At 41.1% G+C, this 15,837-nt stretch overlaps 1 protein-coding gene across 1 annotated transcript in view; it reads right to left on the bottom strand.

Annotated features, from left to right (window-relative positions):
* Positions 1-4,578: 4,578 nt before the first annotated feature.
* The window catches only part of GALC (galactosylceramidase), a gene marked incomplete at its 5' end in the record, with an annotated part of 42,531 nt that continues 31,272 nt past the window's right edge, over positions 4,579-15,837 (bottom strand). The window contains 4 exons of the mRNA XM_081082466.1: positions 4,579-5,328; positions 9,374-9,450; positions 10,636-10,799; positions 13,865-14,045. Coding sequence (XP_080938592.1) covers positions 5,182-5,328; positions 9,374-9,450; positions 10,636-10,799; positions 13,865-14,045 — 569 coding nt within the window. The 3' untranslated portion in view covers positions 4,579-5,181. The remainder of the gene's footprint in view (positions 5,329-9,373; positions 9,451-10,635; positions 10,800-13,864; positions 14,046-15,837) is intronic.

The following is a 15,837-nucleotide window of genomic DNA, read 5'->3' as shown; positions in this document are numbered from 1 at the left end:
GTCTTAGTTTTATGTGCAAACCTTAATTACTTGCAAAAATAACCAGAGTTTGTGTGAATTGGTCATAGAGGATGTGTGGGAAAAGAGCTCTGGAGGTGTGTGCTTGCCTTCGGTTGAGAAACTGAACTTCAACTCACCCTGCCCTGCAAAATATTCTCAAATTGTTTGGGATTGTTCCCCGTTGCACCTAGGGTTGAGCCAAGTACACATCTAGTCTCCACAGCATTTGGAACAAGGCAAGAGGGTAGAGACACCCCCAAATCCTCCCACATGTAAACAGTCTGACCCTATATTCACACAACATCATGAGCAACTGAGGAACCCTGTGAGCCTCCAGGGCCAGAAACTGTGCAGGCCCACCTGGGGAGGATACCATTGTATCCATCACACTGCAGAGCCGTCCATCAACACAGGAAAGTTCTAGTACCATGTACTTACAGGAAATTGTATCCTCTGCCTGTGTCTATCAGGGCCATCCAGTTGAGTGGCTGATAGTCTGTTTGTTACCAAACACAGAAGTAAATCCATTGCAGCGAAAATCACAGATCCAAAGTCCAGGTGCTTCCCAAAGCACACGGTACCCCTTGCATATAAAATATCCCATATGGGCTTAAAAACACTCCCCACATTGTGTCAAATACATACCACACAACTGAAAAACATTAATCAGTGCAATCTGTTGAACAGATGCAGAAAGCAGTAAACTGTCTTTTCAGTGTAATCTTCAAATCACTTAATTCTATAATGTTTCCCTCTCCCCATGAATGTAACAGCTATAAATATCCTGTTGGAACAAAATCACTTCAAATGTCTTGCTAAACAGTCCCCCATCATCCCTCAAAGTATCTGCATTTTTCTTAGTTGAGTAATAATTACCAATTCCATGGAACAAGTTCAATTTTATTGGAGGAGGAAGGAAGAAGAAGTTGGAAAAGAAGGAGGGAAAGAATAGGAGAGGGGGGAGCAATGAGAAGGAGACGGAGAAAGATGAGATGGAGGGAGAGGACGGGAAGAGGAGAAGGAGCTAAAAGAAGAGGAGGAGAATGCATTTTAGAACAGCTTCAATTTATCCATGAGCTTTAACTAAGCAAAAAAAAACTATGTTCAGAATATAATGAAATTATAATACTTCTGACATACAAGGAAAACCAGGCTTTCTTTCAAGTGAAAGTAAAATATTAACAAGACAAAAGGAAAATGTTAGGAAGAATCCACCTCTGAGCAAAAACTATAGAACACTGGTTTCGAAATCCTACCTCCTGATTCTAGTCTAGCTTATCGCAATGTTTTGACACCATGATATTTTAAAATATTACTAGCAGTGCTGTGTGATAGACAGTCCTTATTAAGCAGGCCACGTATAATGGAAGAATGGAATCTAGGTGTGTCTGTGTTACTTAAGATGAAGTAAAATACCACTTGCAAAGTGATTTCACTTGATGAAGCCATATTTCGCTAGAGTTAAAATGTACAAGGCATCGTATGATCATGTTCAGTATGGGAAACAAGGGCGGGCGGCAAACCACATTGACTTAGAAAGCAGTTACCTCTTCACCTAAGCAAGATTTGAATTAAATAAAGAAACACGGATTGACAAGTCACGGAATTTCACAAATAAATAAATAACCTTCACGGAAATAACCTTCACAGTGAGAGCTACGAGGTACCTCGGTGACCAGCCTGGCTACTTGGCTTTACAGAGGCAGCAGCTTCAGTGCAGAGGGCTCAAGGGATTCAGCCAAAGGCAGACAGATGAGCAGCAGAACGGGCATTCAACCCAGACACGAGGACTCAAGGACTCAAGTGCAATACCCTTGCCGGGGAGCCCCTCCAGGTGTTACTTTTCAATGTGTGCTGCAGCCTGAATGTCTGTGTCCCTCCAGATTCTCATGAGGAAATCCTAAATGCTCAATGTGATGTGTTAGGATGTGGGACCCGTGGACAGGGTGGGGCCCTCGTGAATGGGATTCGTGCTTTTATAAAAGAGGCTCCAGACAGCTCCTTAGCACCTTCCACCAGGTGAGGACACAGTGAGGCATCCCTGCTGGTTATAAGCTGCCCAGGATGTGGTTACCGTGTTACAGCATCCTGAACGGACAAAGACAGTGTGTGAAGTAACCCTGGCAATTTACAGAGTGTTTTTCATCTAGAGCAGCGGTTCTCAACCTGTGGTTCATGACCCCTTTGGGGGTCAAACGATTCTTTCACAGGGGTCGCCTAAGACCATCGGAAAACACATATATAATTACATATTGTTTTGTGATTAATCACTATGCTTTAATTATGTTCAATTTGTAACAATGAAAATACATCCTGCATATCAGATATTTATATTACAATTCATAACAGTAGCAAGATTACAGTTATGAAGTAGCAACGAAAATAATTTTATGGTTGGGGGTCACCACAACATGAGGAACTGTATTAAAGGGTCACAGCATTAGGAAGGTTGAGATCCACTGATCTAGAATATATAAAGAGCTCGTATGACTCAACTAGAGGCCTGGTGCACGAAATCGTGCACAGAGAGGATCCTTAGGCCTGGCCGGCGATCAGGGCCTTCTGGATCTGGGGCCTCCCAGCTCTGGGGCCTCCCTTCCCTGGCTGCCAGCTGTGGGCAGGGGCATTACTTCATTCTGCACCATCCCATGGTGGTCAGTGCACATCATAGCAAGTGATCGGTCTCCTAGTCAAACTCCCACAGGGACAATTTGCATATTAGGCTTTTATATATATAGATAGATAAGACATACAACGCAATTTTTTTAAATGAGCAAAAGATTTGAATTGAGATTTCACAAAATAAAATATATGAATGTCAAATAAGCCCTTGAAAAGATGCTCAACATCTAATGTACTTACTACACACCCACAAGAGAGGGTTAAAATTATAAAGAACAACAATATGAACACTGACAAGAATGTAGAACCTCTCAAACACTGCTACTGGGAGTGTGAAATCATACCATCATTTTGGAAAACAACTTGCCAGTTTGTTATCAAGTTAACACATTGTTTGCGGGTAGTTTTTATCGCGCGCTAACAGGTGGTGCGGGCCATTTTTGCAGTTGAATAGATTGATTACCATTATACCTGGAAGTACATATATAATTCACCATTGTATGTGTTAGAGACCCAAATTTTGTCCTTTGGAATTCATATATCTGCATGTTAGCATCCCTTTAGAGCAATAAAAAGGTATAAAAATAAACGTATTTATACATTACCCGCATTCTACCGCTAGTCTATAAAAAACGTATTAATACGTGTCCCGCACTCTACTACCAGTCAATGTAAAACATATAAATATGTTTCCCGCATACAATGTGTTAAAAGTACACTTCCCAAAAGATCCAGCATTTTCACTCCTTGGTATTTACCCAGAAGAAATGAAAACACAAGTCCACACGAAGACTTGTCCACAAATGTTCATAACAGCTTCATTTGTAATACCAAAAACTGGGAGGACAATCTGTGGTCTAGCCATACAATGGGATTCTTTTTCAAATAAGGAGCAAATCACTGATATACACAGCCACATAATCAAATCTCAAAAGCATTATGCTGAATGAAATAAACAATTCACAAAATAGTACGTAGCATCTGGTGCCACTTCTAATGTGTTTAGGAACAAAGTAAATTTGTCAGTAGTGGCAGAAGTCAGATGAATGGGTTCCCGAGATGGGGAGTGAGAGGAAATACTCTACAGGTGTACAAGAGAGCTTTCTGGAGTGATGGAAATGTTTGATATTTTGTTTGGGGTGTTGGTTACATGAATGTGTCCTTTAATCAAGACTCATTGAACCATATACTTAAAATTAAGAACATTTTATTGTATGTAAGTTATATTTTAGTAAAGTTAATTTTTAAAAAAATATGTAGGGACTGAACTGGAAATCACTTAGACATGATCTAAATTTAAATTTTGTCTCTGTAATCTGATTTATTCTAATATTTCGTTTCTTGAGTTTAATAGTAATACAAAATTTCATGTCAGTTTAGCCTATATGAAATGATTATAAATTTCAAAATTGAAGAATCAGTTCATTGAAGCTTTAAACTTTCAAAAGAATTCCAGAATTTACTTTATCCACATGAATGACTAAGTTGTTTCTAGGACGTACACTAATTCTTAAATATAAACTATACTGCATGACAAATATGCTCACCCATACTTAAAATATAAATGTATTGGTAGTTTAATGACATAAATGCATCTAACCACACAAAATATTAGATCCAATTCTATAAATTAGCAACTAGCTAAGTGTCCCCCTTCTTCTGCATACAAGCAGATAGAAAAAAAAAAATTCATTCATTGACCTTTAATCTCTTCCCAGTGACACATGAGAAGACAGACCAGGAAAAGCACATGATATGAGATAAGGAAATTTGCTTCAATTTCATCTTTAGACCCACTTACAGCATTGGCTATAGGGTATTTTCTTCCTCCTTCCCGCCATCTGGAGAAATGTTAGAACCGAGAGTTATAAGGTTATATGACTGAAAGTGGATCTGAAAGAATTTTTTAAAATGCAGATAACCCAATTAATCTACTATTATTTATTATTGCAGAAATGGCTTTAGAGGTAGTTTATTAATGAGACAATTTTCAAATCATTCCATTCATCATATCTATAATTTAAAACCATCATCATAAAAAATGAAAATAAAAAGTACTTTTTAGAATAACACATTGAAGTGGTCTTCAAAAAGCAGCATTTCTAGAGTTCTTTAGTTTAAGACAAAGACATCAGCTCACTTAGACACACATCGGCATTAATAAATACATTTCTGAGATAATCAAGTTATTATCACCTGCATGATCACTTCCAAATAAGGTGACGAGGGCGGTCTCAACATTAACACCAAGTGTCAAGGTCTGGACCACCCAAAGCGCTCCTAGGGGTGAACCAATGTACCATCTGAAGAGTAGGATACACACCGGGTGATGTTAAAGATTCATCTGTTTTTCCCCTTGGAACTAGTTCTAAAAAAAAAAAAAAATCTTCCACATGATCAAATAAAAACATATTTCTTCTTCATTTACTCTTAATTATTTTTAGCCTCCAAAGGCTTATATATCAATCCATCAAAAAAAAAAAAAAAGAATTGGCTCTGAACCAAACCAAAAAGAAGGAAAAAAAAATCCAAAGTGTGTTCTACGGTGCTCTGTGAATATTAGGGCGTGGCATCCACGTGAAAGTTGTCAAACTGTGCAAAATCAAAGGAGTGAGTTCCAATCGCAGCCCAGCCATTCTTGGGGAAATTCACTGGGACCTCTGACCACAGAAGCTTGCCATTCAACATGCCGGCCGAGAGATGACCCTGGGGGCAAGAAAGGCGACCCTTGAAGACATATGAAAATGATCGTCCGGAGTCCATTTCTTAATAACCTGTGGCCCACCCACTTAGTGGAGCAAACACCCTCCTCACTTAAGACTTCCTGCAGGAAAACAACTCCATTGGTTGGAACAAAAGGTTGAAATACAGGAACAATATTCTCTGAGGAAATTCTTATCTACCTATGTAATAGTTTCCAAGGCACAAGGAATATCACAATACTTCCTTGGACTCCACCAAAATGTAAAACCCACAGAAATGTGAAACTTTTCTTATAAAATTTTAGACAAGAGCCCACTGAAATAAAAGAAAAAACATTTGTTTTTTACAAGTGGTTGTATGTGCATGGGTCGTGGGCATACATGAGTAATGGAACCAAAATGTCCATTTATGTAAGTCCTTTCTGTCCCAGTGTACAGAATATAACTTCAAAGTCATATGAAGAGCCCAACCTTAGTTAGAAAACTAGTCACCATCAGTGATGATTGCCAGGGGCAGTAAGACGGGAAGAAGCATAGAAATGACTTAGCGGCCCTAACTGGTTTGGCTCGGTGGATAGAGCGTTGGCCTGCAGACTGAAGGGACCCGGGTTCGATTCCAGTCAAGGGCATGTGCCTTGGCTGCGGGCACATCCCCAGTAGGGGGTGTGCAGGAGGCAGCTGATCGGTGTTTCTCTCTCATCGATGTTATTAACTCTCTATCCCTCTCTCCCTTCCACTCTGTAAAAAGTCAATAAAATATATTTTTTTTAAAAAAAAGAAATGACTTAGTGGTCACTGACAGAGGAAGATAAAGTTAACATCCTCTCTATGTGGCTGCCATTCCTACTTAGTTAAGGGCCTGGCACACAGTGAGTAAATGCTAGCCGGCGCTTCTTTTCATTATTATAGTACATTTATGAGCATATATTCACAGCGTGCAATTATAGCTAAACATTTCAAACTAGCTAATTTCAAAGGATGAAGCACGAGGCCAAGAACTAAAATTAAATCTGTTTTTAAGTCTATAATGCAATAGACTTCAATTTAGCTCTTTCATTTTACAGATGGAGACACTCAGACTGAAGATTAAGAACCAAAGTCAAGATTTACCAGCAGAGCTGGGAATTGAATCCTAGCTGTCCACATGTATCCCTGTTACTATACACATGCACAGCCACCTCAACTCTAGACGTGCTCATTAAACATCTCCTGCCACGTATGAAATGGTGAATATTAACACAGACCCAAGGGACTCACATACACAAATCATATTAAGCACAACACCTGTCTAACAGTACCTCATCTCCTCGCCACCCCCCCCCCACCCCCCACTCCCCAGGCATTGGCCAACCTGGCCAAGCTGCTCCTCACACAAGGCCAGTCCCAGCGGCACCCTCAGATCAAACACTGCCCACTCCAAGAGGTCTTACCTGACCTCTCTATCGAGAAAATCCAATCTGGTAAGCTACTTTATCTCGTTATTCCATATTGTTATTCATAATTTTATTTATTGATTTATCTACAAGTTCACTGCCTTAAGAACAAGAGTCAACCAACTATGGCCCACAGGCTAGCCACCTGTTTTTATAAATAAAACAAGAGGCCCGGTGCATGAGATTCGTGCACTCAGAAGTGGGGCGGGTACCTCAGCCTGGCCTGCACCCTCTCACAGTTGGGGAGCCCTTGAGGGATGTCCAACTGCAGCGGAGGTGGGAGAAGCTCCCGCCACCACCGCTGCACTTGCCAGCCGTGAGCCTGGCTTCTGGCTGAGTGACACTCCCCCTGTGAGTGCACACTGACCACCAGGGAGCAGCTCCTCCATTAAGTGCCTGCCCCCTGGTGGTCAGTGTGTATCATAGCGACCGGTCATTCCACTGTTCGGTTGATTTGCATATTAGCCTTTTATTATCTATATATATAAAAGGCTAATATGCAAAGTGTTTCCTTGAGAGTTCAACCGGGAGACTGGAAGTTCAATCACTCACTATGACATGCGCTGACCCTTGTGGGGTGGGCGAGCAGCGGCAGTGACGGTGGGGTGCTGAGAGAGCGAGGGAAAGAGGAGGCGGGAGGCTGGGAGGCGGGGGGTGGATGGGAAGAGGGAGACCACATGGTGGTGGTGTGTGGGTGGGGAGGGAAGGAGGAGGGGGGGTGGGCAGGCAACCTGATCAGCCCTGATCGCTAGCCAGGCCTAGGGACCCTACCCATACACAAATTTCATGCACTGGGCCTCTAGTATAGGATAATAGACAAGCAGAGCAATATAAAGAACAGAGAAATGTTCAGAAACAAGCCATGCGCATGTGATGATTTATTACATCAAAAAATGCGGCCTTCAAATCATGGGCAAGAGGACAGTCTATATAATAAATGATGATAGCTATCAATTTGCTTAAAAAGATATCGGGCTCTTCACCTTATAATTCACAAATAAATGCCAAATGGATTAAAGACTTAAACATAAAACGCAGCCCAAACTTTATTTAGTTTGGGGGCAGGGAGAAAAGCTCCTAATTTAAAGAAAAGGGACACTTTCTTAAACAGAATATAAAACAAATGAAGAAAATGTGAAATATCTGACAATACCAAAATTTTAAATTTCTATTCATGGAACATACCATAAGCAAAATTAAAATACAAATCATGAGAACAAGGAAACAGGAGAAAATATCTGTAACACATATAACAGACTATCCAGAATACTAGCATATAATAAACTCATATAGGTCCATCAGAAAAAGACAACACAGTAAGAAAATCAGGAAAGAATTCAATGGGTAACTTCAGAGAAAAGTTATATAAATATAAAATGAACAATAAATATAAAATGTACAACCTCCCTAATTATCAAGAAAATATAAATCATATCTGTCAGTTTGAAAAAAATCTTTAAGACTTGATAATATCAAACATTATTATAAATGCTATAGAATTGATACAGTTTGACTAGCAACAGGGTAGTATCTGTTAAAATTTAAAATGCAATTCCACCTCTAAATATCTGCCTAAACAAATAATAGAACATGTGTACCCCAAGAGGCACATAAAAGATCTTTCCCCTCTATCTGCAAAAAGGCATCCTTCATTGCCTCAGTTCCCTGTACAAGGAAAGAACTGGGAACGAAGTTATGCCCATCAAGTATGTATAGTTAAGTAAACTCTGACGGTCCATACATATTGATACTGCCTGGAAATTTAGTATTGTCGTTTTGGTGATTGGGTAAGGGAAGAGAACAAGTTCAAAAAGTTCTCTGAATTCCACTTTTAATCTCTATTGTAACCTGAACAAAGTTATGCCAGGACTATCTTGGCAGAGAGAAGTATGTTTATACAGAAAAATTTCTCCATAGAGCATCCCTTAGAACAGTGATGGCGAACCTATGACACTCGAACTCATTTTTTTTGGTTGATTTTTCTTTGTTAAATGGCATTTAAATATATAAAATAAATATCAAAACTATAAATCTTTGTTTTACTATGGTTGCAAATATCAAAAATTTCTATATGTAACACGGCACCAGAGTTAAGTTAGGGTTTTTCAAATGCTGACACGCCAAGCTCAAAAGGTTCGCCATCACTGCCTTAGAAGCATGTCAATCAACAACTCATGATCAACCAGTGATTCTGACAAATATTTTTAGAGGCCCGTGGTACTGCAATGAACCTGGTATCTTCTCTGACAAATATATTCATGGAAACCAACTTTGAAAACATTGTGCTTACAGTAAAAAACAAAATTATATTATATTCAACCATCAAACATACAGTTATGGGACTCTACTTAAACCTGTAAGCTCCAATTATAATCTTCATTCAAGCAAAATTGAAAAAACAGTTGAATTATTGGGTGATAAAGTAAACAGCTGATGGCTCTCCTGTGGGTTTACACTGACACATACTACTATTTCAGGGAGTGGTGGTTTGCTGGTATCATACCATACTTTCTGCCTATTTCCACTATTTATCACCACCACCTATTCACAGAAAATGCTAGAAAGGGACAAGAGAAGAACATCTTACCTCCAGGCATGCTGATCAGCAATACTTACCTTAATAGTTAAAGTGAGTGTATACCATTCTTGTGCTGTAACCTCAGCTTGCCCTACAGCATATATGAGCCATCCAGCTGCAACACAAAAAGGTTATCTAAAGCACAGAATCACAAAACTCAGTGGGGGCTCTTAGGTGGCTTTTGTATGTAGTAGAGTCGACCTTAATAAACACTGACCTTTCCAGATCCACAAATGATTTAAAACAAAACATCTTTCATTCGAGCATGCATTCAACAAGCACATACTGAGATCCTACTCTGGACCATATCCTATCTGCGAAATCACCAGAGAACCAGAGAAATAAACTCACAAACCAACTATCGTATAACACAATAGCTTCTATACTTCCAGGGCACACTTTTACCTGACTGGACTACATATGAAGGACAGGAGGAGGATTAAAAGACTACCGTAAGATTTCTAGCTGGTGTAACTGATTACATGGTAACAGCATTCACTGAGAATCAGAGAGAGAAAATAATGAGTTAATTTGGGCTGTGATCATGTTTGAGTGCCTGAGAAAAAACCCAGGATGAGACCGAGGGGGTAGTTTAAAACACGGAGCAGTGGCGACTAAAGACACAGATTTAAATTCTTAATTCCTATTCTGCTGCTAATCATTTTGAGACCTGGGGCAAATCAATTAACCTCTCTGGCTCCTGGACTGGAAAACGTGAGGTACCTTCTAGATCAGTCACACTATGATTATGCAATTTCTACTCTCATGTCCCCATTACCCACTTCCCGTTTCATTTTCATTTTACTTACGGACCCCTTAGGAAGAGGCGGAGAGCAGCAAACTATAGAACTTTTTATTAATGCAAGAGGAAAAGCAGGAGACTAAGAACCAAGCAGAGCCACCGCCACAAGGTCTAGTTTCAACAGAGCAGTGTGTATCCAAAACCAAAGGGAACGGGGTGGGGTTCAACTGGAACCTGGTCTAAGCACCTCTTCTGGATAAAACACTATTCTACACAAAACAAGGGCTGCTGAGATGAATGAGAAAAGTCACACCGTTTTCAATGTATTAACTAAATTAGGAAATAGGATTACTCTATTTTAAGCATATCAATCCCTCTCCTTGTATTTCCACAAGCACAGTGGCCACCTCCTTGCTTCTATTTACATGTTTCCTGAGCACTCTCTACCCTCACCCCCATCTACGCAAATCCCACCCTTACTGCCAGCTCAACTCTGTAATATACGAGAAAGCTTTGCACAAGTTGCCTCTCTCTCATGCTATAGAATAAGACACTTACCCAGATCACCTGTAACTCTGTAGGTGCCATTTGCGAAAATCCAGAAGAAAATCCCTCTGGCACTTCTAATCAAGATGCCACCTTTATTCACTCTTCCGGCAATGAACACACCTCCCTTCCCAGGGGTCTCTATGTAAACATCACAAGTGATGGTCATGTTGGACCTGCAGAATGAAACGGCTGGTTAGGCTTTCCATTATGCCCTGCCGAGCACAGCAGGATGATGTGTCACTGCACAGCCCGTGCTTCCAAACTTCTAATGGAGGTGAGTACGGGATCTGCTACATCTGTGCTTGTAGCAAGAATGAACTTCGAGAGTCTTCCCTGATGTCGGCTTTAAGTTTTACAAGACTAAAGTCAACGCATTTCATTGCCTCTTTTAATGAATTACTGGAAAATAATATTTACTGTTTTTAAGTTTCTTAAGACTATATTTCTTCTCTCTATAACAGCGTCTCATCCATCCTAAGAATAAATAACATTAAAAGAAGCCATTTTTCTAGGGATTCGTCAAAGGCAATCTCCCAACAATTCTGAACAAAGGTTTATTACATTTCCATCAGCAAAGATAAGCAGCGAGAGCAATGGCAGGAGCTTCTGGGAAAACATCAGTGACTTGAGGGATAAGTTTTACATTTAACACTAATAAGACCTAGAAACTCCAGACAAAAGATCTAAAATTATTTCTCTGCAAAGACAGAGCCAACTCTATATGGACTATACAGCTGGGGTTTTCAACCTGAGCAGCACTGAGACCAGCAGGAGGGCAGGTGGAGGATGGGCCGCCTGAACCTGCTGTTTAACAGATTCCCAGGTGATGCAGATGCTGCCGGTCAGGGGATATACAGAGGCAGTACAGCTCTGGCTCTGAGATGACTAATGGACAGTAGATTCAACCAACCAGGAGCCAGCAGGGCTAAGACTTGACTCTCCTCCAGGCTTCCTGTTATAAATGCTACTAGATACCTTAAGCAGCAACCGAGCCACCTCAAGCCGACATGATCTCTGAAAACAATTCACCTCGCACTCGAAATAGAACTGCAAATAAGAAAGAAAGCCTGACCATAGCCAAGTAATAAAGCAAGCAATCTACCTAAAATAAAAATTAAGAATGCCCCCAAATATTTTGGAAATGGGGTAAACTGGATCTAGAATTATGTGGCTTTTACATTTCTCGGAGTTTTTTTATCAGTAAATTTTGCACAGTGGAATTTAACTATGTAAATGAAAATATTAAAAAAAGAGGCACCTACATAAGGGAACTTACATTTAATCCTCTAATCAGAGCTGGGCTACTTTAGGGGAAACTCAAATGCTAAGTAAGTAAAGGTATGTCCTCCATAGTAATCAATATATCCCTACCTCTTTTCTGGTTCCTTAGAGTTCGAATGTGCTACAGATACTGTCCGCATCATAAATTATTTGATTTAGAGTGAGAGAAGAGTGAACATTTTCCTTTCTTTTACATCCCATCCCATTCCAGAATAAGAGATTCCTGCATCAGAACTTACAGGCAATTTTACGGATAATGAATGAAGCAGAGTAACAGTGTGGAGTGCTCTTCCATAGCCATAGTCCCTCAGTGGTGCTGGGAGAACAAAACCCAGCCCACATATTAAGCAAATTTGATCAAAGGGATGTAGAGTTTGGATGTGTGCAGCAAAAGGTAACTTTGGGAGGTTCTTTTGTGTGTGTTTCTAAATATTTTTCGAAATTAATTTTTAGAGAGAGAAAAGGAGAGGGAGAGAGTAAAACACGGATCGGCTGTCTCCTGCACACCCCCAATGGGGATCGAGGTCACAACCAGGCATGTGCCCTGACCAGGAATCCAACATGCAACCTTTGGTGCTCAGGACGATGCCCAACCAACTGAGCCACTCCAGCCAGGGCAAAGGTAACTTTGTGATTGTCTTCAGATCCCAAACAAAGCTTACTAACAAATGGAAAATCTTAAGTCACTCAGGGGAAGTCTACCTAAAGTACTGTGCTGGTGCTTATCTACGTGTAAACATGACAGAGAGAAAGTTCTACTGCAAACACAGATCTAAGAACCGGCAGCCCTGTGCACACATGGAGAGCTGGTTCACAAAAAGAGAACTGCAGAGAAAGCTCACTAATGTTCCCCTTTCTACTCTGAGGAAGAAGACGATGATTAAAATGAGACTGTGAGGTGTGGTCCAAAGAGCATGGGCTACAGAACCAGAGAGATCTGGCCTCTAACCCTGGTTCTGCAATTTGTCAGGGTGGGATCATGGGCAAATCTTGCCCAGAAGCCTCAGTTTCCCAATCTATAAGCTGGGAGGATGAGACCTCTGCCATAAGGTGGTTGTGGGGAACTCACACCAGTGTTGAGTATTACCTCTGTAAGGTTCCCAGGAACTCTGGATAGCTGACAGCTTCTCAAGACATAAAAGAGCTTGGGACTAGAATTGTGATTTTAACAGAAAATAAGCAATACAGAAGGGTAAGGTTTTCTGCAGCATTCCACAGATAAACAATTCAACGTTCTTTTCAGAACTATATTCCCCACCCTGTCCAATTTCTAAACTACAGATAGGCTGTTTTGTGGCTTGGTAGGTATTAATAGCTAGTATATCACTAAACCTGGAATGGTTTAGTGGAATTATACCAGCTAAAAAGAAAGATAGAAAAAACACACACCAAAAACAGGTATAATAACCAGTACATTAGAATTCCATAACTGACTTAACAGGGAAGAGGAGTTTTGATTTGGTCATTATATTTTAAGTGAAAAACAAATACAACTTGTCTCTTTACCAGATGCCTAAAAAGAAGAGTTGAATTCCCTCTCCAACTAAAAGGTAATTAATTTTCACGATTGCCATCTACAGTCACAGGCTAGCACAGTGTAATTCTAGTATAAATCCAGCAGGTGGCACCACCAGATCAAAAAACACACCCCAAAAAGCCACTCAAATTATAGACTGTAAATAAATGCTAAATTACTATTGGTCCAAAAGTCCTCGATTTTTATATTAAAATCTTCTGTTACTGGAATAATTACTACGAAACTGGGAAAATTTGAGGGAAGGAAACTGACACAGCAAAACAACTTGCTACTTTGTGGTCACCCTAATATTCAATAACTATCACACACCTATTAGGTGCCTGGACAGGAGGACGTGGAAAAGCCTGTTTCAGAATGTACCCAACAGCACGACAAGGCTACTGCAGTCGGATCTACGTCAAGAACGCCAGCATCACGTACCACTTGTAATCCCCGATAATGCTGATGGTGCTGGCCGCATCCGCAGCCCACGTAATGGGTCGCTGGTTGAGAACCTGGCGCAGCGTGAAGCGGTGCTCTCCCGGGTCTTCCGTATTCATAAAGTATTCGAACACGCCCGTCTGGTCAGCAAAATTCGGGGCTTCACTAAAAAACGGGTATTCTGTTCAGAACACAATAAATGCTCTGTTTAATATCAAATCCTCACTGAACATTTTCTCTCGGAGATTTTATGGTACATTTTAAAACACTGCTGCAAAGTTCTAAACGAGGAAATGAAACTTACAACCAGTCCGAGTTTAGGGTTTAGGTTACTAGTGAGATATTGATTTTACGCTGTCACTATTAATGTCAATATGACCAGTGTGACATACAGACTTTCCATATTTAACCTGTGCACCTGCTGAAGGGGAAAGACCATGAATTCTGGAGGAAGGCAGACCTGGGTTCAAGTTCTAGTCTGGCCCTGGGCAAGGTGCTCCACTTCCCTGTCTCTCAGTTTCCTCATTTCGAAGTGGGAGGAGGACAGAGAATAAATACATGAAAGAATGTATATAAAGTGCAGACATAAGCCAGCCCTGGCCAGGACTCAACAAGGGACAGTTTTGTTATTTCTAATATCTGTCAGGCAAGGTTCTAAGTCACTGCTCACAGTCATCAGCAGAGAGAACATTAGAAAAGGCTCACGATACCAAACACAGGATTTAGAACTCACAAATTTTCTTCTCTTTCTAAAATGGAACAAAAAATCAGTGTTGAGCCTAAGCTATCAATCTCTCCTTAGTTTTATTAAATTATAGTCTCACCATGATGAAGGCGCTAGATGAGCAATTTCAGTCATACTATCTTACAGCAATTTCTCACTTCATGATTTTCCAAGTGTTTTCACATTCGCCACATCATTTGAGACATTAAAAACCCTCGGAAGTAGTTCCGAAGCCTGGCCTCTGGTGTTTAATTTCCGTTTTAGTGTATTTTAGATTGGAAGGGTGAGGACTGCCTTCCATCTGCAGGTCACAGAATAAATGGTCGGGGTGCCGACAGGCCATGTCCCACGCTGACCCCTCCTGACCGAACGCAAGGAGGGTTACGCTGCAGACCGAGGACTGCGCCCAGCGCTAAGATACTGGAGGCCATTTCAGGGACTTGCAAGAAAACAGCACCACACTCCGCTGTGGAGGCAGGGTCACTGTGGCCTGGTTTATCCTAAAGATTGAGAGGACTCAGCACAGTGCAAAGGGCCTTGTACTCCAGTCACCCAGGAATCGGTTCCTGGGGAAGGAGCTGAGACGCTGGCAGGGACCACTGGGCAGGGGTGTAGGAGTCTGGGAGTCTCACCAGCAGACCCGCAGCCACAGGAGGCTGGGTCTCTCTCCTAAAGCCAGCCTCCCTCCCTACTTCTCCCCCCCAGCTGTGGATCCCAGGAGCAGAGAACCTGACCCTGTCTGTGAGGTCCATGATGCTATGCACCCACACCTACCAGTCACCAAGTCTTGTCGATTGCTGAGGGATCTAGGAATACAACGATTAAATTACCAACGGTTTTCCTACATTTGCAAGATTTCCTAAATTTCCTATCATCCAAAGCTTTTCTAACGACAGCAGGACAGATCTTCCCAGAAAACCAGGAGGGCACACACATAAAACCTCCAGGCACACTAGAGGTTGGACAATGAGTTGGATTACCCAAGGATAGAGCAACTGCCCACAAGCACTCAGTCCACTAACACTACGTGAGGACAGGTGTGAATGTGCCTTAAATTCTACACAAAGGACAATGACTTTCAGAGACATGGATAAGGGGCAGTAGCCGTGTAACAAATCTTAGGTTTCACCAAAAACTACTTAGAATTCTTTCATCCTGACAATGACCTCAAGGCTTTTGCTGGCACTGAAAAATATAGGGTCCTCAAGTGGAGACTCACCCTGAAGTAACATAAAAGATAAGAGACTTA

Source organism: Myotis nattereri (genome assembly GCF_964212035.1).
Source record: "Myotis nattereri genome assembly, chromosome: 1".
Taxonomy (NCBI): Eukaryota; Metazoa; Chordata; class Mammalia; order Chiroptera; family Vespertilionidae; genus Myotis; species Myotis nattereri.
Note: the sequence above shows the minus strand (reverse complement) of the source record. Positions and strands in the feature narration are given on the sequence as shown.